Source organism: Brachyistius frenatus, unplaced genomic scaffold (assembly GCF_029030835.1).
Source record: "Brachyistius frenatus isolate BFR_SWC_R1_liver_20210118 unplaced genomic scaffold, ASM2903083v1 Contig_4, whole genome shotgun sequence".
In the NCBI taxonomy this organism is placed as follows: domain Eukaryota; kingdom Metazoa; phylum Chordata; class Actinopteri; family Embiotocidae; genus Brachyistius; species Brachyistius frenatus.
In genome coordinates this window covers 4,791,788-4,819,395 of record NW_027210603.1, presented here as the reverse complement: position 1 = coordinate 4,819,395, position 27,608 = coordinate 4,791,788, and the positions used below count along the sequence as shown (strand labels likewise).

The 27,608-nt window shown below is 43.6% G+C and overlaps 1 protein-coding gene across 1 annotated transcript; it reads right to left on the bottom strand.

Annotated features, from left to right (window-relative positions):
• Nucleotides 1–991: 991 nt before the first annotated feature.
• On the bottom strand, nucleotides 992–25,879 carry LOC138628659 (RNA-binding protein Musashi homolog 1-like). The gene is made up of 14 exons (XM_069711827.1): nucleotides 25,739–25,879; nucleotides 25,193–25,233; nucleotides 24,366–24,447; nucleotides 24,157–24,241; nucleotides 15,554–15,595; nucleotides 15,090–15,182; nucleotides 9,079–9,127; nucleotides 7,706–7,788; nucleotides 7,470–7,587; nucleotides 5,847–5,927; nucleotides 5,326–5,382; nucleotides 3,835–3,894; nucleotides 3,463–3,617; nucleotides 992–3,293 (listed from the first exon to the last, which is right to left on the bottom strand). Exons 1-14 carry the CDS (start codon nucleotides 25,801–25,803, stop codon nucleotides 3,252–3,254), a joined length of 1,053 nt encoding a protein of 350 aa, XP_069567928.1. The 5' UTR covers nucleotides 25,804–25,879; the 3' UTR covers nucleotides 992–3,251.
• Between the last annotated feature and the right edge of the window lie 1,729 nt (nucleotides 25,880–27,608).

Sequence of the window (27,608 nt, the reverse complement as noted above, 5' to 3'; positions counted from 1 at the left end):
TGTGCTAGCCAGAGGTACCCTGACTGCCATTAGGTACCGGGATGAGATCCTCAGACCCATTGTAAGACCATATGCTGGTGCAGTGGGCCCTGGGTTCCTTCTGATGCATGACAATGCTAGGCCTCATGTGGCTGGAGTGTGTCAGCAGTTCCTGCATGATGAAGGCATTGATGCTATGGACTGGCCTGCCCGTTCCCCAGACCTGAATCCAATCCAGCACATCTGGGACATCATGTCTCGTTCCATCCACCAACGCCACGTTGCACCACAGACTGTCCAGGAGTTGCTTTAATCCAGGTCTGGGAGGAGATCCCTCAGGAGAACATCCGTCGTCTCATCAGGAGCGTACCCAGGCGTTGTAAGGAGTGCATACAGACACGTGGAGGCCACACACACTACTGAGCCTCATTTTGACTTGTCTTGAGGAATTTCCACAAAAGTTGGATCAGCCTGTGATCTGATTTTTCCACTTTTATTTTGAGTATGATTCTGAATCCAGACCTCCATGGGATAATGATTTTGATTTCCATTGATCATTCTTGTTATTTTGTTCTCAACACATCCCACTATGTAATGAATAAAGATTTTCAACTGGAATATTCATTGAGATCTAGGATGTGTTGTTTGTGTTCCCTTTATTTTTTTTGAGCAGTGTAGTTGCAGTATATTGTGTTATTCAGCCTTTCTGAGGCTGCTGCATGGTTAAATATGTGAATTTTATTTTATTTTTCATATTTTTTTAAGTTGTTAGAATCTCAAGTGGGAAGTGGCTTAGGAAATAGTCTGAAAAATTTGACAATCTCTTTGTTCAAGTTTACTCATTTTAAAAGGGGACTTTTGCACCTGAGTTCACTTGACTGTGTGTGTGTGTGTGTGTGTGTGTGTGTGTGTGTGTGTGTGTGTGTGTGTGTGTGTGTGTGTGTGTGTGTGTGTGTGTGTGTGTGTGTGTGTGTGTGTGTAGTATTTTTAGTAAGGAAAAAAAGCAATCACAAACGCTTTAGAATAATTTATTAGGATTTTCAAATTGAAATTGTCAGAAAAAAGAAACAAGGAAAAATGAAAAACATTGCTGTAAAACCTGGCGGGGGACAGCCCAAATCTTTAACTTTAACCGAGCTCATGTAGAGCTACAAGCTCCATTCAAAGCATTGGCCCTTTTCCTTACATCAACACAACAAAAGACAGCATTAAAATCAATATACAAGGGGAACAAGATCTCAAAACAGAAAAATATAGTTTCTTTTTTTCTGAAAATAAGTCTTAATGCCGCAGAATTATCCACTTGTCGTCTGCTATTACCAATAATAGTACTATTTTCATTTGTAAGGTAAAAAATAACTTATTGCTTTATTGTAAGTTAAAAAGTTACAGTGTTGGTGTCCAGCAGTAGTTTTTTTTTTTTTTTTTTTTTTTTTTATTGTGTCCCAGCCGGTCTGACCGAGGAACTACTGGCTGGATCAGGAAGTTTTCTGCTGTGCTGAACATCAAACAGGCTGCAGCAAGAAGGCTGAACAAACAGGCTACTTGTTTTTTTTGCAAATGCTGAATTACTTCCAGCTCTGTGACTTTTCCTGCCAGCCAGTGTCACCTCGTACTGAAGTCCCGTATCAGAGCCGACCGGGAGCGAGACCCTGTTCCATTTCTGGTTCACTGCCCGAAACCCTGTCTGTTCACCACAACATGGAGCAGCAACCATATATAAACAATATTATGTTGGTTCCAGAGGAGCACAAATGTATTAAAACTATGAAATGGGAAAGAGGCAGGGGAGAGGAGCAGATGAACCAAAATGGAACAGGGCGATCTTTTTTTTTTTTTTTTCAGTACCAAAGAAAAAAGGCAATCAAAATGCTCCTTCGTTGCCAAAAGTAGTTCCATATTACACCTTGATGTATGCGCACAAACACTCACTCACACACACTCAGACGCAATCACATGCACCTTCAATAGTGATAAGAGGACAGAACATGATCGTGATTTTCTACAACGGCTTCTCTGAGAATGTCCTTCATTTGTTCTCGCGGTGGAGAACACCGCATAAAAGAAATTTGTTTTTAAAAAGAAAACAATAAACAAAAACATTAAGAAGTGAATTGCGCAAAAAATATATATAATATTTTCAAAAAGAGGAACTCGAGTCAACCCCCAATCTAATGAACCCCTGATTTCTCCTGTTTAAGGTGGTGGTTGTTCGTTCGTGGTCCATCGTGTTAATCTGAAATTGTTTCCATGACGATGCAAGAGGCTAATTTGCTCTTTTCGAGATGTAAAGCAAACAAAGGGGATGACTTTGTAACAAAAAGTGTTAATTAACCGAACAAATATGCCAGACAAACTCCTGGAAGTTTAGTCGTCCACCGTCATCGTCGATAGCGCTGCGCTGAAGTGTCGCTCGGGTGGACTGGCCCACAGTGTATACATGTACCATATGTATACTGATACAAGTAGTAGTAGATGACGTCCAGTCAAATTGCTGTTTACCCTTTCTAAACCAACCAATGACATGCCAGCCGGTTCAGTAACCCCTCCACCCCCCACCCCACCCTTATGTACAATATCTTACAGGAATACATAAAAACATTGCTTTAAAACCAATTACAGAATAAAATACCTTACAGATTATCATTATTATGTCAATATTAATAACAATATTACAAAGGTTTTGTTTTTAAAGACTACCAAAATATACATTTTAGTTTTTTTTCCATGTTTCCGTGACATGTGAGTTAAAAAAGGACTTTGTTGGATTTGTTCTTCCTTTGTTAAAAATGTTTTTCAGACAAAGGCCCATGTCGCACGGCTTTTTCTTTCTGTTCACATCAGTAACAGCTTTGCAGGATTTCATGATAACGACATATCACATTGAAATAAAATATTCATAAAAAAAACTCATAATAGTTCCGTGTCCTTGTCAAACATGACAAAGCTTCCTCAGAGATTTTTTTTTTTTTTTTTTTTTAAGTTTTCTTTTCTCGGCTTCAAAAGAAAAACAAACTGATAACTGAGGGGGGATCTAGTTGTTAAACTATGAGGAGAAACGGGGACGTTATGTCGAAGTGAGATTAGTACAGCAAAACAAGTGTTCTGGATTTAAAAAGATATTCAGTCGGTGGGTGAAGCCACGTGGAGCCAGGAAAGCCCGGTAGAGCCTGTGGCCGGCCAATCAGGTTGTGCCATCAATGGGCAGCCAGCATTGTGATTGGCTCATCAGCAGAGGAGAAACCCTCCAATCCTCAGTGACCTGAGATGTTTCAGTGGTAGCCATTAGTGAATGCAGTAGCAATCAGAGGACCCTGAGGACACATCAGCAAGAATGAGTACACTTCTTAGTAGCTTTGTGAATTAATGTGTGCATCCACGCATGAATTCACGTGTGTGTGTGTGTGTGTGTGTGTGTGTGTGTGTGTGTGTGTGTGTGTGTGTGTGTGTGTGTGTGTGTGTGTGTGTGTGTGTGTGACCTACCCCTAGACCGTGGCCGAACCCTGTGCTGGGGGCGGGGCTAGCCGCGCTAATGTAGCTGCTGACTCCTGAGTCCTGATTGGCTGCAGCATACAGGTCAGCCATTGGTCCAGGGCTGCTAGTTCCCAGGAAGCCAGCTGTGCGTGAAGGGGTTGCGCCTGAAAGGCAGGAGACACAATTCAGGCTTCAACACCAGAGGGACACACACACACACACACACACACACACACACACACACACACACACACTCACACATCTAAAAATATTCTTTTATTTGTCCAAGCAGGCCGTTGTACCCGTGTTCTACCTAAGGCAAGCATATAAATATGCACAAAAAATACACAGTCTTTGCCTCAGTATATTTCACACACGTACCTCTAACTACTGCTGCTGCTGCAGCTGCTGCCATTGGTCCATATGCAGTCAGGGGAATGGCTGAGGATTACACAGCAAACCAAATTATTGCACAAACAACTCACGATGACTCGACTCTCATATCACATCACAAGTAATAATCTACAGCTCGTTGTGGTTGAAATGACATCTGTTCACACATCTGTCATTTAAATCCAACCGGAGGACAGAGTGAAACTGAAACAGCAACCGCACCGGTGATAAAACACCCAACATCATCTAGCTTTACGTTCATTAAATAAGGAACAAAATAATGTTGATGATAAAAATGGAGGAAGATGTTTACATGAGGAGCTGCGAGTACAGCTCGCCGCCACTAGATGTCAGTGGAGAGGCAAAGCTGCAAGAGCTGCTTGTGGATCAGGGGCCTTATGCACAAAACATCCAAAGACCAAAAGGTTTCTGCTTACTGGGTCAGAAAAAAACCATTAACGTTTTCATCTAAGAGAAATTCACAAAGCATTTATCACTAAAATAACTCCTCCTAAGCCAAACGACTCCTCAGTGACTCTACAGTTCAGTGTTTAGAAAAAATACAATATATTTAACAGCATATTTTGATGGCAGATGATAAGCAAAGAATGAATCAGTTCAAAGCAGTTCAGAAACACTGGAGGTTTGCACAACTCCACTCTTTCCACCTTTTAAAGCTGCTCTTGACTCCATATGTCAATCATGTCTCCACTGAGGAAAATATTCCTCCAACCAACAACACGCTCTTCAGATTCACTTGACAGATCATCAAGTCTACATCATATAATCATTAAAAGATTACTTTATTTAATCATTTTATATTGAACTATCCTTTATTTTCACCCATATTTTGTCTTGGCTTGGATTCTATCAGTTCCTCAGTCAACGTTTGTGAATGCTCTCAGGATGAAAGTCGTTCAGAAGGAGTTGTTATTGTAACTTTGTGAATACGACCCCCAAAATTCATACAGAAATCTTGTTCAAAGGATCGTTCATAATCACAGGATTGAACTCCTCCAAAGAAAAACATTTGGCTGGAATATTTACAGGAGGCTTAAAAAACTTTAAAATTTTCACCTGAGTAAACGGTACACAAGACATAACACGTTAGCTGGTTAGATGTGCTGGTAGTCGGATTTATTTACCTTTTGAAAGGAATCGGGAAACCTGCTTCCAGTCTTGTTGCTAAGCTAACTGGCAACTGGGGATCACTTTAATTTTACTGTGTGCACATGAGAGGACTATTTCTTTATTGAAGCTCAAATCAATCTGCTATCAAATGTAAAACAGGAGACCTGTGAAGCCCAACTGATCCCTGAGCAGTGTAGCTTTTGCTCTACAGCACTAAGAAGGTTCTCGTGATCTAGGTTAACTGTATTTAGCAGCAGTGACGTCACATGCAAGGTTTTATTTGGCCTTCTGCTGCTAAATAGGTTTGTTTTGCTCTGTGGGCCGTTGGAGGAGCGAGAAGCCACTGACCTGCCAGCTCTTGGGGGTGGGATGATGTCAGGAGGGGGGTCCTCTCTAAATGAAACTCTAGAGAGAGAGAGAGAGAGAGAGAGAGAGAGAGACACACAGAGAGAGCTTCGTAAATACAGTCACCATTCACCGGCCGGACTACAAAGCCACATACACACTGAGATGACGCTGATGTGGACACACATGCACAGAAAGTAAAAAAAAAAAAATACTGTGACGACAGGCAGGAAGGTAGGAGCAGAGGAAGAGGAGGGGCGGCACGGCCAGATGAAAGAGGGTTACATAAGTACATCAAATAAACAGAGAAGAATATGAGAGGAAAGCAGGCAAATATCATAAGTCAATGGTAAAACAACAATTGGAGACCGAGGGAGATATTTTAGCGAAGGAGGGTTTGAAAGGACAATTTCAGCTGGAGATGCTGAAATTAAACTGGTATTAATTTATAGTGTGGACATGAGTGGAAGACTGGCTGCAGACCTGTAGACAGTCAGTGGTGTTTCAGGTTCATAAGGACTTACCTGGGAACTGGTAAGTGTAACCGGGCGCAATTCCAGAGTAACTGCGGCTGGTGTAAGTAGCAGTCTGAAAACCTGGGTACCCTGTTAGAGAGATAGAAGATAATTGGTTTAATTAATTTGGCTGAGTAGAAACACATGAAGACAAAGTAAAGCCATCTGATCTAAATGTTCACCTGCTGCAGGTTCGCTACCCAACCTCCCGTCAGAGGTTTTCCTCTGCTCTGATACAGCAAATATGCAAAGTGTGTGTCACATAAACCTTCTGATATAATGTTGATCAATTTCTTTAAATAAAAAAAAAAACAATAAAAAAAAAAACCAAAAAACAGCAATAGTCACTATTAAACCTGCAGTGTTGAACTTTCGTCTCCCTCTTCGGCCGGTGAGGGTAATTACTGAAACCCTGTCGACATGTGCGTACATCAAACGACTCATTCCACTATCAGACTTTTAAGCAATCAGCTGGAGAGTATTTGGGAAGTCTTTAAAAGCCGCATGATTGAAACCTGATTTAAGTTAGCTTCAGGCTGAACCTGAAGTTAGCCGACTCTTCCTGCATAAGTGTTTTTAGTTCCCATGCTCCGCCTACAGAGCATGCCCAGTATGCATTCATCCAGCAGAGCGGGAATGTCTCACCAGACACCCGATTTAAAAACTCTATACAGACAGATTTATCTGGAACTGCTTTTTAATCAACTCGTGTAGGAAGCGCTCGACTGTAACGGGCGTTCATTTACATGTATTTTGTTGGTCATGTCTTTGTCATCCTGGGTTCATTTAATCTGCTGAATGTTTTGATTTTAAAGTGAAGCTTTGAGTCAACTCATCTAAAGGGGACGTACGATGATTCAGTCATCCACGCTGTCATAACATACGTGTTTCTTTCAGAATTAAAATCATCAAAGAGGAAGGACAGATATGGAGGACAGACAGTATGAATGATCCACATCTAAAGCCGTCGCTGCGACTGTGCATTACTTCATCACGCTGCAATCTCAACTGTCCACTAGAGGGAGCCAAACCACCACAGGAGACGGGTGATGTAACGCTGTTTGTTTTAATGAGTCTTTTCACAACGTTTTACTCCAGTATGCAGAAGCCCTTCAGTCTGTGACCTCGTAGGTTTAAATACCTTAAAGAGACGAATAAAACAGGAACCAAACCAAGGACATAAATTCAGACAAAGTCAACTGTATTACTTTCTAATTTGAGCCATGAGTCATGTGGGCACTGCAGCATAAAAATAAACAGGTATTTACACCTTAACTATTATGTTCAAGAAGGTTGCGTGAATTTTTATTTTTTTTACTAGAATTGAATGCTCTTCAAATGTCCTTCAAACGATTAATGGACAGACTGCATTTAAAAAAAAATTTTTTTTTTAAAAAAACATACTGTAATTCAAGAGTATGTCTTTCATGTTTTGAACTTTTCTATTGTTTTCATTTAGTTACACATTTAAATCAGGTTTTTGCAGACATGCTAGATATTTAGAGTAATTAGAAATACTGTGTATCTAGAGACCAACTTCTAACAAGTAAGTTACAAGTTGTGTGTCCATCAAGAAAAAATAATGTAAATGTCCTACTTTGCATATTTCCTATATTTGATTATGTATCTTACCTAACATGCCGATGCCCAGCATGAAGGCGTCCATCCCATAGGGCATCACTCTGGACCGGCCTCTGGCTGAGCCTGTGGGCGTCATCACCTCCTTGGGCTGAGCTTTCTTACACTCCACCTGCAGCAAAGGAAACCAGCGTTCAGTAAAACAGTCCTATAAAAAGATTCACAACACATTCTAGCAGACAACCAAACGCATCCTTATGTCACTGAGTAAATAATGTCCACATCCGTACCATTTTGTTGTTGATCTCGTGGAAGTGAATCTCGCACACTTTCTCCACCACGTCTTCATTCTCAAAGGTCACAAAGCCAAAACCTGTAAAAGACCGAAAACAAACTCTCATAGAAACACTTCATTGGCTGGGATCTGTGACACCCTGTCGTATCTAGCAGAGACATCACAACTATAGAGTCTACCGAGAAGCATATTTGTGATTAGCCCTGATGCAAATATTGTTCTTAGGCCCCGCCCCTTTCCCGAGCCTGAACTCGTGCTCTCAAACATACAGACGTTTAGTCCGCATTGCTAACTTCTTGTCCATTTGCTTAAGGGCTTCTTGCTAAAAGGTTAAACCATTGAGGGGTCATTTCAAGTAATCACAGATGACAGGGAGTGAGGTCATTGGACAAACTAATTAGCATTTCCCAGCATGCCTTCTTCCTTGCTAGCTTTTTAGAATAAAGAAACCAGAGTAAACGGATAATGATTGGTATAAATAATAGGCTACTTCTGTTGGAGCAGTTCAATAAAGACAAACAATAACACATAAAATAGGCTGACTCAAAACCATAAGTGAAGGTAGAGAGATGCGATCAAAGTCTAATCAAAACTTATCTCGTTGTTGAAGGGTTATTTTGAAACCTGCATAAAACAACCTGTCTGGAGAGGTCATGCTTTTCAATTCTGGACCCCTGACAGCTTCTGGGATCCAGTTAGGATGCATAAATTTTAATATCTGGCACACTTTTCATAACTCTTTATCTTGGATATGACAGATTGCCTGAGGAGCACAATCACATCTTGGAGGGAAGCTGTTGATTATAAACACAAAAAGCATCCAGATGAGGCGAACTGCACACGTCTTGCTCGTCATTCAAGTGTCGCCCTCGTGGAGGAGACGGGCAGCGGCGTGATTCACCCGAAAACTGAACCTACATCATCACATCCAGTTAATTCTAACTCCCCCGTACTCCTTTCCTGCTTCTTGCTTTCCTCACTTGTCTTGCTTAGTTACATCCTCGCCTGTAAACGTCCTGACTCCGCATCACAACCCTCAGCGGGCGCTGCCCTCCACACCCACAGAGGACAGAGATAAATGAGACGGGAGGGAGGCGGGAGCACAGCAAAGACAAAAGAATGAATATTTGAGAAATATTTTGCCTTTTTTTTGTCATGGTTCACCTAATGACTCCCTCACGCTGTTTCTCCTTTCATTTGCGAGGACGTGTTTCTAGATGTCCCATTTAGTGTGTCAACACATATTAACATAGTGTGTGTGTGTGTGTGTGTGTGTGTGTGTGTGTGTGTGTGTGTGTGTGTGTGTGTGTGTGTGTGTGTGTGTGTGTGTGTGTGTGTGTGTACACGAGTACAACTCTGCGTACGTACCTCTATGTCTGTTGGTTGTTTTGTCAAACATAAGCATGGCATCATCGACCTGTGAGAACAAAGCAAAGAATGGATGAGCTTCGACATATTAACACTGACACACAACACACACACACACACACACACACACGCACACATGCATCATTACACAGCATGGGGTGCCATTGTCCCTCTTTAGCATCGGAGTAAGAGGGGAAAACAGATGGAGAGGGTGGAGGGGAGGGGTGACAGGTGACAAAGGAGAAGGGGAAAAGAGAGAATGAAAGGGTAAGAAAGGAAGAGAGCGATGGGAGAAACAGGGGAGGAGGAAGGGGGAGGGGGGGCTGTATAAAAATAAAATGAAACACAATCTATCAATGTGTAAAAGAAGTGAATGTTCTCCGTTCATGAGGCGCTGGAGGAAATTCTCTCCCATTCTTCGCTCTGTCTCTTGTCTTTCGCCCGAGTTCTCACCAACTCTGTCCTGCTCTCTCTCCCTCTTTTTCCCCTTTCATTCGTTCACCCTCGCTGTCTTTCTTTCCCTCTCTGCAAAGTTTACTATTCCCATGGAGACCCTGTAAAGAATTTCAATTAGAAGAACTTACCCCCAACCCCCACCCCCACCTCCCCTCACCCACCAACCCACCCTCCCAACTCATTTCAATGAATAGGATGGAGAGAAAAGAGAGGGACAGAAAGCATGTGACAGAAAAGGGTGAAACAGTTACAAATAATGGGATCATTAAAAAAATATTTAAATCGACGGAGGGTAAAGTTTTGATGAAGGATAGAAAAATCTGCTCGTGAACATTTTGGATTACAGAGCGGGGAACAAAGTGAGCTGGGGGTCTTTGTCAACACGCTCTCCTTTTATTCTCCTTCTCCCTCCACTTTCCTTTTTGCACTCACTCCACTGCCCTATTCATATTCCACCTCCTCCCCCTCTTTGCCCTCTCTCCTCCCCCTCCCTCCCTCGCTTGTCCTTGACTGGCAGGAAAGTTTAGCAGCTTCTGCTCGAGCTCTGACGACATGAGGAGACACACCGGGAAGCCAAGGCCAGGGGTCACTGTGGAAATCAAACTTTTGCAGATTTCTGCCTTTAAACAAGGAGAAGAAAATCTGCAACAGAGCTGTCCATGCATCACATGGAGACACATGTGGCGTATGACTACATGGCTATTTTCATTAGGCAGCAAGCGCTGAAACTCAAACCAGTGTAACATGAGTGGCAAAGGTCTCTGGATGGTCCAGCCATAGGATTTCCAACACTTATGAAAAACACGTGCACGCACGCCTTCTAGTCTGATTGGCATTAAATCTGTGCGACTGTTTGTACCTGAGGAGAGGATCAAGGTTGATTCTACAACCTTCCTGACTCTTGTAACTCTCATCCCTCTCGACATATAGCACACACACACACACACACACACACACACACACACACACACACACACACACACACACACACACACACACACACACACACAGAGACATCCTCCATCCCGACCCCCTCCCACCTCCCTCTGCACCGCTCCTCTTTCTGTCCTTCATTCAGTTTTTAATTCTCCCCCTCCTCCCCTCACGTCTTCCACTCCTCCGGTCATCCAAACTCAATGACACAGCAGAGAGCCGGGGGACAGGACAGTAAGTAGACAGCTGCAAGCCAACATGTTATCATAAGAGTAGAGTTACATGCACAGCTAGCCCTCCTGTTAGCATTAGCAACAACATCTATTCTGGAAGACATGACGGCTGGTGAACGCTGCCAGAGGAGCCCGGCTCACATTTTGAGCTGCGCCGCTCTGATGGCTAGAAAAAAAAAAAAGGTGATGTGCTCTCCGGTCATGCTAACATGTTTCAACTGATTGTCTTCCAGCAGAATATGATGGTGTGCGGACTTGCAAACAGTTCTGTCACGTGTGGGAGCTCATGCTGCGGTCGCACACCAGCCCCTCGCCTTTGCCAAAACCAATAAGAGGACGATCTCACGATGTCCACTGCCCAGGGTGCTGTAAGACAATCTGATTGGATAGCTGTGGGGGTCTGAGATTGGCTTAGCAGTGGCTCAGTCGCTAACTACTCAGCATGCGAGCACAGAGTGAGGAAAAGTTAAGGTCATATTCTCAAGTTCTGACATTCTCGGATGTACCGAGATGAGGGGTCAGCCGAGATCCGGAGGAGCTCTCGGAGCGCGGCATTAAAAATATCCAGCTTTTAGTGAAGCGTACAGCTATTGTCTGAGGGACAAGTGTTTGCTGACAAGTCCATTACACTTTTTTTGCGAGATTATGAAAGGTGGCATTCACATTTTTTTCCCTGCTGTCTCCTCACATCTCCCTCTTTCATTTGCGCTCTCCCTCTCTCCGGCCATCTCTCTCTAAACAGGCCAGCAGACAAAGTGTTCAGTCAAGCCTTCTAATCGCCAGCTCACATGGGTGAGTGGAGTCCCAACTTTTCCCGTCTGCCTTGTCCATGCTGCATTTTTCATCTTATCCACTCCTTCCTCTGCCTGCTGCTCGAACATATTCTCTCATTTTAGTACAGAGGAGCTAAAAAAAAAAAAAAATCAGTTTTTCATGTAAGGTAACTCGGTATAAAATGGCATGAAAACAGGGATTTTCTTTAGATTAACCATAATTGACCGTCTGGCTAAAATGTTGCCGGACTTCCAGTTTGAAGCATTTCTGTGGTGGTAGACAGGTTGTATGTTCAGCCTTGGCCAAAAAGAAGGGCAGTTTTGTCACCAGGTTGAGGAGGTTTACTAGACCCTAACCTCAGGATTCAGACTTATTTCACACACAAATATGGCTGCTGCCATCTTATTGGCCCGGGGACATTTAGCAACAGGAGCTCAGATTTGTTCGGTTAGGAAACCACACATAAACACTGACTTCTCGCTTTGGTCCAAAACACCTGAACAGCCACTCCGGCTCGGTCTAATGAAGTTTGCGTAGGTGCGCTTTCAGAGGTGTACTCCAAAAAAATAAACTTCGGCACGTATCAAAGAGCTGCACAAAATGCATAGTGCATTTTGTGTTTTCCTTGCAAGGCGGTGCCACAGTATGAAAATAAACAGGACACCGAGTGTTGCTCCATCCAAACCTGCACCTTGTAACCAGGCTCAGATAATAAACAAGAAATACCTCCCGCTCAGCAGGAATGCACTGTGGGATTGCCACTATCCATGATACAGCTTTGGTCTCGCGTGTCCAAACAGTCCAAATATTCCCTCATCCTGCGGAGGGAGTGTTGTCTTAGATATGAGTGTCTGTAATCACCAGGGAAAACTGATTCGGCATAGAGCTGCAAACAGCCATTTTAGAAAGCGCACTCAGGAAACATGACACGTCACAACATCCACCTGCATGAGTGTGATGGTCATACGCGTAATCCACGTCAACCCGAGATCCAGGACCCAGAATTAAAACACATTATTTAAATGTGAACCAGAACCTGAAATACGGTAATACCCCATAAAGAGTGAGTCAGAGGCCAGCAGGGAGAAAACACGGCCAGACACGAGGCAGAAGGAGCTTCGTGCTGTTAATTTCTTCCAACCCATTAGGCCGACATCCTGAAGCCATGCTCATTTTCAGACTGCCCTGCTCACCAACAGGAGCAGAACCACACACTTAATGTTTGTGACAACTGGATCGCAGGCTGTGAAGCATCACTGTCTCTTTCTGGACATGCAAACTCGCCTCCTTCTGCAGCCGCGACGATGCCACTGTCACACTTTTGTATGCACACACACACACACACACACACACAAACGTATGTTTTTTTTTCCATTCATGCAAATGCACCATGTTCACACATTTTTTTTTAAAGGGAGCAAAAAATTATAAGAAAAAAAAAAAAAGAAAACCCACTGGATTATAGTGGGACAATGGGCGAAGGCAGGTCACCACGGCAACAAGCTGGAGCAGGGTGTGTGTATGTGGGATGGGAGGGTGTCTGAAGCACTGATTTTGGGTGAGGTGGGGGGGGGCTGTCTCAGCAGCAGCTGTTGCATTTGATTAGTTAATACTGAAGAGCCTGAACTCCACTCTAACACACTACCAAACCCCCCTGAGGTGGAGCTAGCTAAAAAGTAACCCAACATGTCGCGCATTGATACATGTATGTCCCATCAGATTGGTGGTTTTTCCCCTTTAATAGTCACTTTTGCTCCTCACTATATTAACATTCCTCCTTTTCTCTGCCCTTCAACCTTTTCTGAGTTCCCCTCCCTCTCTCTCTACAGGGGGTTTCTTCTTCCCTTTCAGTCCCCTGCCATCTCCCTCTTCTCTTCCCCTCCTGATTTTTTTTTCTTTTCTTCCTCCCTCTCCCCCGGCCACTCATCTGTCTACACAGCATGTGTTTGCCTTTCACCAAATTTCATTCAAAGGAGCTGAGCAGGACCAATGCAGAAGCTAAAAGAGCCCTAAAATGTGATCAGAAAAGAGCAAAACAGCAAACAAAAGAGATAAACTAACAAACCAAGTAGTTTTTCTTTCAGTCCTCTCTTTTACTTTCAACATCTCCCCTTTTTTCCACTTGTTCTCTAAAATGAGGTCCTTCTATAGGAGAGGGGGGGGAAAAAGTGTAAAAGAAAAAAAAAAAAAAAAGGCTTTTCTCTGTTAAAGGTACACAAAAAGCTAAAAAGTGTCAAAAGGCAACATATGAATATAATATATCAAAGGTATACAGTCAATTAGAGCAGTGATTCCCAACCAGAGGTACTTGTACCCGAGGGTGTACTTCTGCAGTTGCCAGAAGGTACATGGAAAGATTGCGCGCTCAAGTCATTTAATTACCAGATATTGAGTCAGCTGCAGTTCCTGAACATCTCAAGTTGCCAATAAGTGTGTGAAAACTAGTCAGCAAACAGGCCAATAAACAAACAGTTAAAGGTACGCATAAACTGTTGGAAACTATTAGTTAACGGATAAATCATTACATATTGTAAAGGTCCCCCGTTTTATTTGCACTCTTGAGGATATTTTAGTGGTTTCAAGCACCAAAAAAAAAAAAAATCGCAATATAGTTTCACATCTCTTAAGCTTCTGTCTGGAGCTCCACCAAGAACAGGCGGTTTTGTGTCTTCAAAGGACCAGTGTGCGGGATTTAGTGGCATTTAGCGTTAAGGTTACAGATAGGAACCAACAGAAGACCTCTCTCCCCTCGCCGTCCCCTTCAAAGCATGTAAGATAACCTTTATTAGTTGTGAAAAATGTACAAGGCCCTCTTATTCCTTCATTTCTGGGCTACTGTAGAAACATGGCAGTGCAACATGACGGGCTCTGTGGAAGAGGACTGCTACGTATGAAGGGTTCACTCTGGTAATAAAAAGAGAACTTAAGTTTCAGCTGATTATACATAAAAAAAATTTTTTTTTATTATTTTTAAATATTTTTCTTCCATTTCTGCCAATAGAGCCCCCTAAATGCTACACACTGGCCCTTTAAGGAGCAGTGACCCTCTCTTCTGATTGGCTGGTTGTTTTCTGAGTGACACACATCCTGACCAACCATAGATTTCCAATGGTCTTGTAGCTTAATAGCCCCAAAATATAATGACTAAGATGTGTTTTCTTCCACATTGAAGGTTGTACAAGTTTGTGATGTCAACAATTAAGGAAGTCCAAATGATAGTTGCTGAATACAGGCTGCACATTTCTCTGTGGAGGGTTTGGACACTTCCACAGTATTTGTATAGCATTTAGACCTGCTTTATGAATAAATAAAAAAATGGACATCAGACTTTAGTAAATAGGAAACCTTTAAAATAATGAATAAATGGTTGAAATAGTTATGTAAATATAAGGAGATAAGCAGTAATCAACCAAATACTGATAATGCAATGGTTAAAACAGTATTATAGATCCCTATTTTGAATATCCAGGTTGAAGTAAAATTTTAATGACGATATTTGAGGGATGGTGGGAGGTATCTGTGAGTGGCGCACCAGACAAACAACAAGGTTGGGAAGCACAATCAGACAGACCGCTGCGTTTCACCGTGAAGGCTTCAGTGCGAAGTTTAGTTTACCTTCCCAAACTGGTCAAAGTATTGCTTCACATCTTCGATGGTGGTATTGACTGACAGTCCACCGACAAAGATCTTCTTTGTCCTGGTCACCAGCTAGAAACACAGAAGAAGAAAGAAGGCAGCATTTAGCACTAATGACATTAGGTAGTGGGGCAGATCCCTGCGATAGAGATGTTGTGTTGGTTGATATTTATCTAATCTCAAAGATTTCTGAACGCTCTTTTGAGCATTCAAGGTAATTGAGCTCAGTTTAAGGCCTCTTAGGCGCGTGTGTGTGTGTGTGTGTGTGTGTGTGTGTGCGCGTGTATATAGGCCCAGGTGTCAGGCTGGACAAGTGGATTGCAGCTCTTCTTTGGTCACGTGTCCAACTCCTAATCCCACCCATCCAGAGCTGAATGATTAGGAGTGACACATGACATCATCACCTCCCCACTTTGTTATTAACCCCTTCAGGGTGCACTCACCTTCGGCTGAGCCCGGCGGGGAAACGCCACCTTTGGGTCGATCTGTAGGGAGAGAAAAGTTAAGACGAGTTGTTAAAAAGTGGTACGAGCATATGTGAATTTCAAAAGACTCTTCAGTGAATTTGATTTGTCTATTAAAACCCATGTAGATAAGAACTCTAGTGATCAGCCTTGCCTTTGATAAAATACAGGAATGAGCATTAATCATGGGCACTTATGTTATATGGACTATTCAAGAATAAATATATATCGCTTTAGTTTACCAAAAAGTAATTCACAGACGGGTTAGTGTCAACACATTATATAAGTTAAGGGGTAATTTCCCCTCTGTACTACAACTTTAAGGACGGCGATAGACTTGCTTTAAACTACGCGTTTGCCTGCGCGAGATGGCTGCGACTGTTTGGAGCGCTGGTTGTGCACATTCTCAAGAGATTAACGCAATGCGTACAAAAGATGCACTATACACATGACAGGTTAGGGTGGTGTAGGGCGGGAATGGAGATGTGACGGGGTCAGGGACCTGCAAATCTAAATGGAAATAAGTGTGGGACTGTTACATTCCTGTAACAGTTGGAAAACGGAGTTGTGATGAGTTTGAGCCGCTCGGATGTGGCCACGTTTATGGTTTAGATTAGGCTAACCATGGATGTTCCAGTGGTGTCCTTGTTGGACTCCTGCAGTAACATGCAGACGCAACCATGTTAACAACAACATCCATGACACAAACGGCTGTCAAGGGGAACGCATGGTTCAAATGCAAGGATATTTCCAGCCTCATATCACAATACAAAAATAGACCTAATAAGGATTTGGAAGCAGAGATGCATAAAAGGTACCGTCAACAAATCTACAGAAAAAAATTTCCCCTCGGGGGTTAATAAAGTAACTACCTAACCTAACCCTACAGTAATTAATCACCTTCTACAGTTCGGGTCTCTGACTCCACAAGCCTGAGTAATAACGACTGAAACAAGTCAACAGTTCAGCGGTTTCAGGACCCCAAAGGCATATAGAGGTTTAAAAACAGAGATAAACAGAAAACGAATACTTTTTAACGTCTCTTCTGGGATGGAGCCGAGGATGCAGCACCCACCATTGAATCGCATCCGCCCAGCTTATATTTCTTTGAGCACAGATACCAAATCTCTATCTGCTGCGGGTGTATTGTTTAGTGGTTGATCCTGTGCTCGTGTGAAGTCCATAGCCCTCCGGACATCAATGACTTATCACACTGTTAACTAACTAGAATTAGGTGCAACACACAGCCTCGAAGTCTGAACCCATCTAAAGGACTACAGGTCCAGAAATAGAACGTATGCTAATCCGCGAATATGTATAGTAGACCCTTGTTTATGCAAGGCCCCAAAAATCCAAACACACCGGCCAAACAAACAGGCACAAGGAACAACATCCACAGTGAGACGCAAATACGTACCGTCTCTGAATTGTGTTGACACAAAACTAAATGCATTAAATCTAGACAGAGCAGGGCAATCTGGAATCTGAAATGAGCATTTAATATTCTGAATACATTTCAGATGGATGTATTTTTTTTTTTTTTTACATCTCACAAATCCTGATAACCTCCATTTTGGATTAGCCATTTTTGACTGTATCCATATTTCTCCCCACTGGAATGTCTCAGCAATGGTCAAGGTTACAGATAAAATGAGAAGTAAATGAGCTTTGAATGAGCTGGCCTTTAATAATACTAAATATGCAAAGCCTGGCCTGGCATTTTAAATTTGTGTGGAATCTCATGTTGTTCTCACTTAAGCCAACAAGAGAGATTATTTTAGGTCACAGGACCTTGTGGTGTATTATGGTCTTAAGAGTTCAATCTTTGTTCTAATAATTGGATGTGTGAAGCAAAACCCCTTGTGTCTCACACAGCTGCTATCGGAGGTATTGAATTGATATTGGCAAATAAAAAAAGAGCCTAGCCAATAGCCAAATATAATTACTATATTATTATAATGTGAACAATACACATGAAACAAAGGAGGGTGTTCTTTCAATATTCAAACAATCCTTTCATCTCATTCCTATGATAATTCTCTGCTTCTGATGAGAAATCGACTGACAAATACATCCCACAAGGACCTTCAAGGGCCTCAGATTTACCGCTGCTTCAAGAGCACAACGCGGCGTGTAACTAAGATGCAGCCGCAGCATCCTTGGAGGGGATTGCAGAAGGACTTTGCACCTTGAAGTGGGACACAACGACGAGAAGAGCCGTGTCACCTCCAGCTGGTCGAAGCACAAAGACAAAGGTGACAAGGACACGCAAAGCCACCAGCGACCATCGGCAGCAGCAGTGCTCACAAACGATGACGACACAGCGTTTCTTGCAGGGTCTGTGCTTAGTGGCCCAAATGTAGCGTTAAAGATGTGTGACTATATGATCCTGCTGCTTGTCCTGTGACTGGATTCAAACTATGACAGTGCACGAATGCTTTAAATGGCAAGTGCAGATGTAAACATTGCTATATACTACCAGGCTCACTGTTTATGATAACGAATACATTAAAAGTAACAGGAGAAAAAAAAAAAAAGCTTTTACGGTAAAAATAATGACAAGCAAACAAGACGGAGAAAGAAAACCTCTGAAAATCGACATTATAACATAATCAAACATCTAGAATAGCAGTAATAAATATACGTTGTTCTGAGCCCACATCCTCACTTCTCAAAACCACCGTGGTTGAGAAATGTAGGCAACATGTCCGCCGTGCCGTCTGACACGACAGTGTCAAGAGGTAACAGCCCCCCGAGTTCAGGTCAGCCCACCTGCCTTCAACTGTTACAGCACAACCAGAGGACAGGAGCTGCCCTCAAGCCATTATGTGGCAGAGACGTGAGCTGACAATGACAGCAGTCACAAAACCAACTCGCATCCGACACACGACTGCAGTCTCACAACGTTGGCCGCAGTTTCTACAATCTGAATGCACACATGCGCAAATGTCCAACAGCCTTTTTGTGAAGTAAGCAAAATGTGGTTTGAAAATCAGTTTCCTGTTAATGTTTTTTGTAAACATTGCCAGTTTTTTTTTTTTTTTTTTTTTTTTTTATTGCTTATACAGTTAGTTAAATCGCTAGCGGATCAAAATCTTGTAAATACCACACAATGCAATTAGAGACGTTAAATACATTAAAAAAAAAAAAATTTAAAAGTTTGACAAATTTAACATGTCTTGTGGCATGTTGTCATATTTCCCTTTACATTTTGACAAAGTACCCATATTTCATCATCAGAAGCGCTTAGAAAAACAGCCCATAATAATACTGAAGGTTACCAGCTAGACTAGGTTAGGCCTAATGCACTATTTGTAGTAGTGCTACTACGGCTACGGTCATGCCATGCTGTTAAAAAAATAATTCCACTTCAGTGAAGTAACAGAATGTATCTAACATGTAATTTCTACATCTGGCTGTACTCAGAAGGAGGTAATAATAAATGAAAACTAAAGCATCTATAAGACTGGCAGATTAGCCTCGAGGAAGACAGATAGGCCACAAAGCAAAAAAAAAAAAAAAAAAAGAGTAAAATGACTTAGCCAGGTCACTGTATGCAACACTCAGAAATAGCTCTTCAGAGGTCTGACATTTGAGAAGAGCCTCGGCCGTGTAACAGTCCCAATAAGACCGGTGAAAATGTAGCTACTCACGAAAAAAAAAAAAAAAATGTTTTAAAAGAGTTGCTCTTCCCAAACTTACAGACATGAGTTACAACTGAGTGTTTGTGAAATGGTCTGACTAACATCCTGCTTCATGACATCCAACCTCCGTTCAATCTAAGCAGCGCAGTGACAGCAGAGCCTACAATATGATTTTAGTGGTTTAGCTTTTAAGACTACACTAATCTACAACCAATAGTCACCTCACGTGGCGCAGCGCATCCACCAGTGATACAAACTGGAAAACACAAATAAAAACAAACAAAACAAAAAAAGTCAAATCAATAGATGGGCAGACAGACAGGTAGAGAGCACAGAGAAGAGGCGGGAGAGAAGAAAAAAAAAAGCACAGGGGGAAAGAGGAGGCATTCATTTGGAAAACAGGAGGCCCATGAGAAAGTGGACCTGTCCAGTGTAGCGGTGCAGCGGGCCGTCCCAGCAGGCAGCCCCTCTGATTTCATTAATTAACAGGACAAAGAGTACAAAACAGATGGGCCCGGAGAGGGACTGGGGCTCCCGTGCTACCCCCCACAGGCACACATACATGTACACACACACACACACAGTTGCCAGCCAGCACCCACATAATGTAAACACCAACACACAGACATATGGACTAATGCACCTCTTCTAAACACTCCCACAGGCTCTGACACCCAGGCTAACCTGCCAAGAGGTTCTTGTAAAAAAAAAATTTAAAAACCCAAAAAAAGGCAAACACCCACAACCCACAGGCTACCCCATTATGACAACATAATCAATATAAGCTAAACAAAAAGCTATAAACACAAGAGGAGACAAAAGGAGTTGGCATGTCAATAAAGTGAGAGAGAGAGAGAGAGAGAGAGACTTGGTTTGGGCTCAGGCCAGCAGGGTCGATCTGCACGGCTCAACAATGGCACAGTAATTAGTTAACGAAGCACACTAATGAGGACCTCCAACCCAACCCCACCCCTTCCCCTGAAAACCTCCACCGAGCGCCTCCTTTACCAGGGAGGGTGCTGCGTGATGCCAGTGGTGCACATGTAGCTCCTCCGTCAGAGCAGGCCCGACCTTTATCCCACGGATCTGTGGCCCTCGCATGGACCTCAGAAGTCCAATCCAGTTTGTTTCCTTCAATCCGATTAGTTGCTTTTTCAGATCCATACTAATTACAGCACAGGAGCGGAGGGGGGTGGGGGTCCCCTCCCGTTCTCCACAATCACCCTCCCCCCCCCACCTTTGTCCACGTCAGCATTAACGGCTAATCTTCCAGTCAGAAGCGAGGAGCGAGCATCTGAACTCGGAGGCCAGGTGTTGGGCCGGCAGCGGCTGCAGACTGTGGTGCCGATGGTCCACAGAGGCTGCTGCTAACATATGTTGTTACAGTACATGGCTGCAGATAAAAGCAGCTATATTAGCAGCCTGCTGACGACCACGACCGCACCTTCACAGATAGTGGTGCCAAAAAAGCAGCAATTATCACCTACTGCCATTTTGAAAGGGCATTCTGCTTTTTTGGGGGCGTAAAACAAACAAATAAAATAAAGAATAGTCTGTATAGTCCTAATTTTGCCATTCCCTTCTCTAAAAATATGGTTCCTTTTAAGTAATGTTAGTTCAGCATTACCCAGAGGTTATTATGGGATAATAACCTTTAAAGATATAAAAATACTATCTGACATCATCACTGAATACCGACCTCATAAGTCCAGTCCATCGCATTATGAATTTGCCCAAAGAAATAATCATAAGAACAAAAATTCCTCCCTTAAAAATACACCACAAATAATAACGGGGAAATCTAGAAGCAGCCCATCTTAAGCCCAGTGAAAGAGAAAAGGTCGTCTTTCTGAGAATATCCGATCTCGTCTTTTCTTCTTCCCATAACTGGTGCCAGTAAAGCGTTTCTCAGAGAAAACAAATACCAGTTGTGCCCTTCTTCTTCTTCTTCTTCTCCGTCCAGAGAAACACAACAGCACAGCACTGCCCCGAGGCCGCTCTCTTCCCCGATAGGAAATCTAACCTCCAACCAAAACAACAACCTCAACAGACCTCTTTCTGAAAGCAATAGACAACCTCTTATTTATTGTAGTTAGACTTTCGTCAGGTATCGGCAATATTTATAATGTGTATTTCGTGTTTAGCCTCTGACTTTAGTTGAAACAATACTGGACTCCGGTTACTGGAGTAACCGGACTGTAAATGTTTAATACCCATTGTAACCAGCAGTGTGGACCTTGCACCAGTTCATGTAGTTTACTTCTCACCCCATGTGTCTTCTTTCCTTTTCCGTACACCTTCCTCGTCTCTCTCCTTTCTGCTTCATGGCTTGTAGCATCTTTGATCACGAACCAAAGGCTCAGCATAACAAGGCACAAACATCAGAGCTTCCAGTACTCTTCCTCATTCCAGGAAGGAAAGTCTTTCTCACGTCTCATGCTGATCAAACAATGCCGTGGATAGAGCGAGAGAGAGTCCAGGTGTGATGCAGAAACGCGGTGCGTGGAAAATATAGAAGTGAATATATAGAAATTATAAAGAGGTTTTATTTATAAGTACCTTTTAAAAACTTTGTGACCCAGTACAGCGTTTTTCCGAAGTTTATGGAGAAGTTAGGTGCACGTGTTTGGTGGAGGATTTGTGGGGTCCTCGTCCAAGAAAATCTTTGTTTTTCAAATCAAAATATGCAATTTCACATCCTTTTATTTGAACTATTATTAATGTCTGTGTGACATTTTATAAAAATTTGGAAAAGCTAAAGCAGCTGAAAAATAAACAACAAAAGGTGAAAGACAACTTGCTAAAGACGTCCACAAATATAATTAGCAGTTAGTTTTGATGCTCTCCATAATAATATTACATTAATTTGGCTTGGGTGGTTCCCAATGCGCCTAAGCCTTATAATGTTTAGTGAAATCCAGCCAATTACAGCGGATGGCACTAAAAATGACTTCTTCAGCTACGTCACGTTCATCCATTTTATGCAGTGTTACAATGAATTCGGCCATAGCAAGAAAAAAAATACAGAAGTTGTTACTCTTTAGTCTTGGTAAATAGCTAGATATGCAAACACACAAATAAAAAAATAGAAAAAAAATAGGGCTCCTATTTCCTAAATGGAGCGACAAAATGGCAACCGTACCCACGTTTTCAACGCCTGGTTGGGTAAATGGTACCATGGCGTGCTTCCCCCGCAGGCTGCCGCCACAACAACAACCTGCGCGACCGCAGCTGCATTTGAGTCCTCAACATTATTATTGTTTATCCTTCTGCCTGTATTCTGGTTTATAATAGGGCAACGCCTCACCCCAGCAGTGGCCTGCCAGACTGAGCTTCCAAAAGCGTCCAAACCAGTGTTCACATCACACACACACACACACACACACACACACACACACACACACACACACACACACACACACACACACACACACACACACACACACACACACACAAGGTCTGGCTCTCAGACACTTCCACAGTGCCCAGTTTTAAGAGGTAATATGACTCACTGGGTAACACTTTGCAGTTGCTTTGTACCTCCTTTCATCCAAATAAATTTTTTTTTTTTAAATGGACAGATTACCAGCAGCAACACTCATTTAGTAATAAATATTACGGCGACTGAGCAGAAGGATGTCCATTTGAAAATTGCAGCATTCAACTTTCTAAATGTTTAGTGACAACACACGTAAAAAAAAAAGCAGACGATAACCACGAAGTGTAAACGTCTGACATGACTGAGCCCTGCTGCTCAGACGAGCTCAGTGTCTTCAGTTAATGCAGAATAGCTGAGAAGTTGTTATGGAGACATAAATCCCATTGGGCTGTGCAGTTACAGCACCGTCTCCTGAGGCAGGCGTCACCCCCGGCAACAGGCTTGCTCCAACAACTAACCAACTCTACCTTTCTCCACCCCTGGGCTCTGCTGCCTTTCTGTGCCACTAATTTTCACTCTCAAATGATCATATTGTGTGTGTGTGTGTGTGTGTGTGTGTGTGTGTGTGTGTGTGTGTGTGTGTGTGTGTGTGTGTGTGTGTGTGTGTGTGTGTGTGTGTGTGTGTGTGTGTGTGTGTGTGTGTGTGTGTGTGTGTGTGTGTGTGTGTGTGTGTGTACGTGTGTACATAGGGTTAGGGAAGGACCACAAGCTGACAAAGACACACCCAGTCTCCAGTCCTACAACTAATCTACATGACCAGAACTGCAGCAATCACATCTTTATAGCTATTCAAATCTACCACCTCAGCTCTGAGAACAAACAAACCAAACGTTGTATTCGATATAAGGACGACTAAACACGCAAACACAGTCTGACCTGTATTTGCCAAGTGATTCGTCCCATTTACCCACATTTTGAATTTCCATGTCAGTAGTGTAGGAGGGGAAATTACAGAGAAACCTCCAATCAGTGTTTATACACGATCTCTCAGAGCCTCAGACTTCACATCAATATTTAAATTCAACGAAGACTCATTTCGACCTCACAGTCTTATCATTCATCAGTTTGGGATCCACTGACACAACTATTTCATTTGCTCCAACTCTGAGAGCTGCCACTAAAAAAAACAACAACAACAAAAAAACGGCTGCTGTTATTTTCTAGGAAAAAAAGAGAAGGAAAAAAAACTTGTGAGCTCTCTGCTCTGCATAAAACCTGTGAGGGTTTTGCAGGGGCTCCTACCCCATTCAGGTCCCCAGGTAACCATGGCAATGAAGACCAAGAAAGAACGCTTTCATGTTGGCGCCGTGAACCGGGATTTGGAGGGGGAAATGAGAAAGGGGGGGGGGGGACTGCTCCAAAAAGCACTCCTCAACTTTACAAGCCATTCGGTGGGAGGCAAAATGCACCGAGGGGGGAAAAAAACATGCAGCACAGAATCCGAAGAGGAAAAGTTACCCAACTGGTACCACATCCAGCTACTCAAAGGGGCAACTCACCGTTTTGGAGTCCAGCTCGTGTCTGTTTTGCGCCAAAACCTTTTCCACACCGGCTTGTTCTGCGTATGTTACAAAGCCGAACCCCCTGCAAAGGAAAACAATACATATAGTCAGAAAATCAGAATGCAAACTCACGCCTCATGGAAAAGCATGGAAGAGCATGAGGCATCCAGTGATAGGACGGCGGAGCGCACACGCCTCCTTCTTACCTCGACCGCTTGGTAACGGGATCCCGCATCACCATGCACTCCTTCACCTCGCCAAATTTACAGAAGTACTCCTTCAAGCCCTCTGCAAAGACAGCGGGGACACACGGTGAAATAAAGCAGGCAGGAACGAGAGGGCTATCTCACAGGCCCTGGTGAGCTGAGGTGATGTGCTGGCAGTGGCTGGAGAGAGACAATGGGGGTCGGGGCGGACCACGTTGTGTTTGTGTCCCTTCAGTCCTCCGAGATTATACACTGGCTATCTGGCCGTTCAGCATAATAGCCCATTAGGCCCTGCAGGACCACAAACAAAGCTACACTCGATGTGTGACGATTGCTGTTTTGACACAGCAGCAGGATAATAACACGGGCCATCGCAACGACAATAAACTGTATTCATGCATCAGCCTGCGTTTCATGGCTCTTAAAATAAATGAATGGATCGAGCGGAGTGCAACAATAAGGAAAACAACAACACGAGCGTGGGCATCGATGTGTGCTCAACTTCTGCTTTAACGCTGAATAATCGATGACTTTCTACTAGAAATGCCCTTCTCGGTTATTAACAGTGTGGTTGAGTGCACAGGAAAAGGCAGACAAGTCGTTGTATGTGCGCGATTTCCAGTGTTAATCTCCTGCGTCTCGGCAAGTCTAAATCCACAGAGCTGATCCTTAATGAATAGGAGGCTTTGATTTAACTATTTGCAGTATTTCTCCTCAACTTCACAGCCTCACAGGAAATATGATCGCTAATATTAGGCCAAATATGTAAAGGAGTAAACAGGAGGCTTTCATCCACACTTATTAAAGTAGCGTGCGGGACAGCTCACCTTGTGTTGTCTGCCAACTCAGACCCCCGATGAACATTTTGCTGAATGAGAGAAATACAAACCGTAAGTCACACAGGATATATATATATAAAAAAAAAAGGCGTCTTTCAAGCACAACACGGGCACATTCAAGGGCAAATCTGGAGGAATTATTTGTGATATAGCATCAATAAAGTAAGAAGAAAGCATCGGCCATGTTGCGAAGTCACCAATCGGCCAGTCGGGCCGTTATAATCCCCTAGAGGAGGGGGGGGGGGGAGGAGAGGATTTTCCAGATGATGGAGGAGAAGTTGCGATGTGGCCTTCTGGTGGAAAAGCGAGAGAAATAAACAAACACGAGGAGGAGAAAAGAGAGCGGAAAGCAGCGGTGCGTCTGTATCTCCTCCGCTGAGTGGATCCATCCCACACATACAGACACACAGCGTGCTTGTCTTTTGTCTCGGCGCGGCTCCGCTCCCGCACTGAACTCAACTAAAGTCCAAGGTGAACTCAAAGCAGGGCCGAGAGGCGAGCTAAAGGCAGGCGGACGGGCTGAGGCGGTTTTACCAGGGGTCGTGGGGGGAGTTGTCCGTGCCGGAGGACAGGCTGCTCTGGCTCCCTTCCGTCTCCATTCTGCTCTCCGCTGGTATATTCCCGCACTGTGAGGCGAGGAGAGGCAGTGAAGCTCCACTGCTGCTGCTGCTCCAGACTCAGGGGCGGGCAGCACGATGGGGGGGGGGGGGGAGAGAGAGAAGAGAGGTGGGGGGGTGATGTAGGAGGGGGAGGGGGGCAGTAGAGGTGGGGGTGGGGTGGTTTAAAAAGAGGAGGGGTGAGCGAGGAAACGCGCAAATGCAACTAACGCGCAGGGAGAGAGTGAGAGGCTCCGCCCCTACCTCGTTTTCCCGTAGCCTTTCCCCGTGCAGCCTCGGACCTCCCTCCCTCCCTCCTTCCCTCCATCCTGCACATTGACTGCCTTTATTCATGCTGCCACTGGCTCTCTCTCTCTATCGCTCTCTCTCTCTCTCTCTCTCTCTCTATATCTAGTGTTTCCCTGCCGCTCTCGTCATTGGTTTATCACAACAGCATGGCACATTAAAGCATGTTAAAATGTCTGGAAATCTACAGTAGCCTTTTTGCACCGTAACAAACCAGAAACCACGTTTAGAGGACAGAAAAAAACAAAACCTACATGATAAAATCCTTCATAGATCCACGTGCAAGAGCATTTTTATTTGTATTTATGTGCATTGTACCCTGTCACGCATTAACAATCCCCCCATATTAATTACATTTTTTAACAGGTTTTTGGATGACTTAGGACACGCTGTCTGTGCGATGCAAAGGTTGGGCCTCAGGTGAAATGAGACATCTGTAACCAGGATACTACTTCTTTCTTCAAACACAACAGGAAGCAGCAAGCTCCCTATGAGGTCATTCTCCATTTTTTTTTCAGATTGCGTATGTCGGTTATGCTGTTTGATGTTATCCGACGTGATATCTCAAATAATGTTGGACACGAGGGGAGTCATGCTCTATGGGATCTTATTTGATTGAATGTGATGTGATAATATATGATGTAATTCAATCTTACATGAGCAGATGGAAAGGGATTTGAGTCATAGTGTTGTATCATGTGACCATATAAATGTAATTTATACACTGTGATCCTGCATAATGTGAAATGTCTTTCATCTTTATTATTATCATTGACTTTTACTCTCACGATCACAAAGGAGTCTTCCCGTGACCCCCCCACCACCCACCTTAGGGCCGACCCACATCCAGCCCTCAGACCACCTGTTCCTCCTCCCCTGCTCATCCATTACATCCCAAAACAGCTAGCTGTGATCACCCCTGAGCATCCTTCATCCACCTCAATTCAGCCCCTCGTCTAAACCTGATCTTAAACCCAATCCCTTTCTTTCTCTGCCCACGTGACAGGCCACCCTATTTACGGCATTACCTCTTAAATCAGCCATTTTCTTGGCCCGGGCTGACCTGGTCAGCTGAGAGGTTTCATCAGCTGCTCTGACAAAAGTGAAACAAGTGAGGCAGGTTGTATGAAATGCACCTGCTAAACTCATCAGATTATGACCCTGACGCAGCACAACTAAATTAAAACTGTAGATCCGAATAATGTAATCTGATTACAGCAGCACAGAATACAAACCTCACTAAAACGAGCCCCCCCCCAAAAAAATTGCCTCCTTTCTGCGCCTGACTAAAAGTTTTCAGTCGTGATGAGTTCTCATTCCCGGCACCACATGATGATCGGTGCAGTGCGCTGGTTCCGAGATGGGCCGCAGGCTGTTTGTGTGTGTGTTTGGCAGTGTGGGGGAGTCAGCGAGGGGGAGAGAGAGGCAGGTCAGGGGGAGGGTGTGACTGGGGCCTGCTGGACCATAGCGAGAGAACAGTATGTAGGACAGGGCCTTTGCAC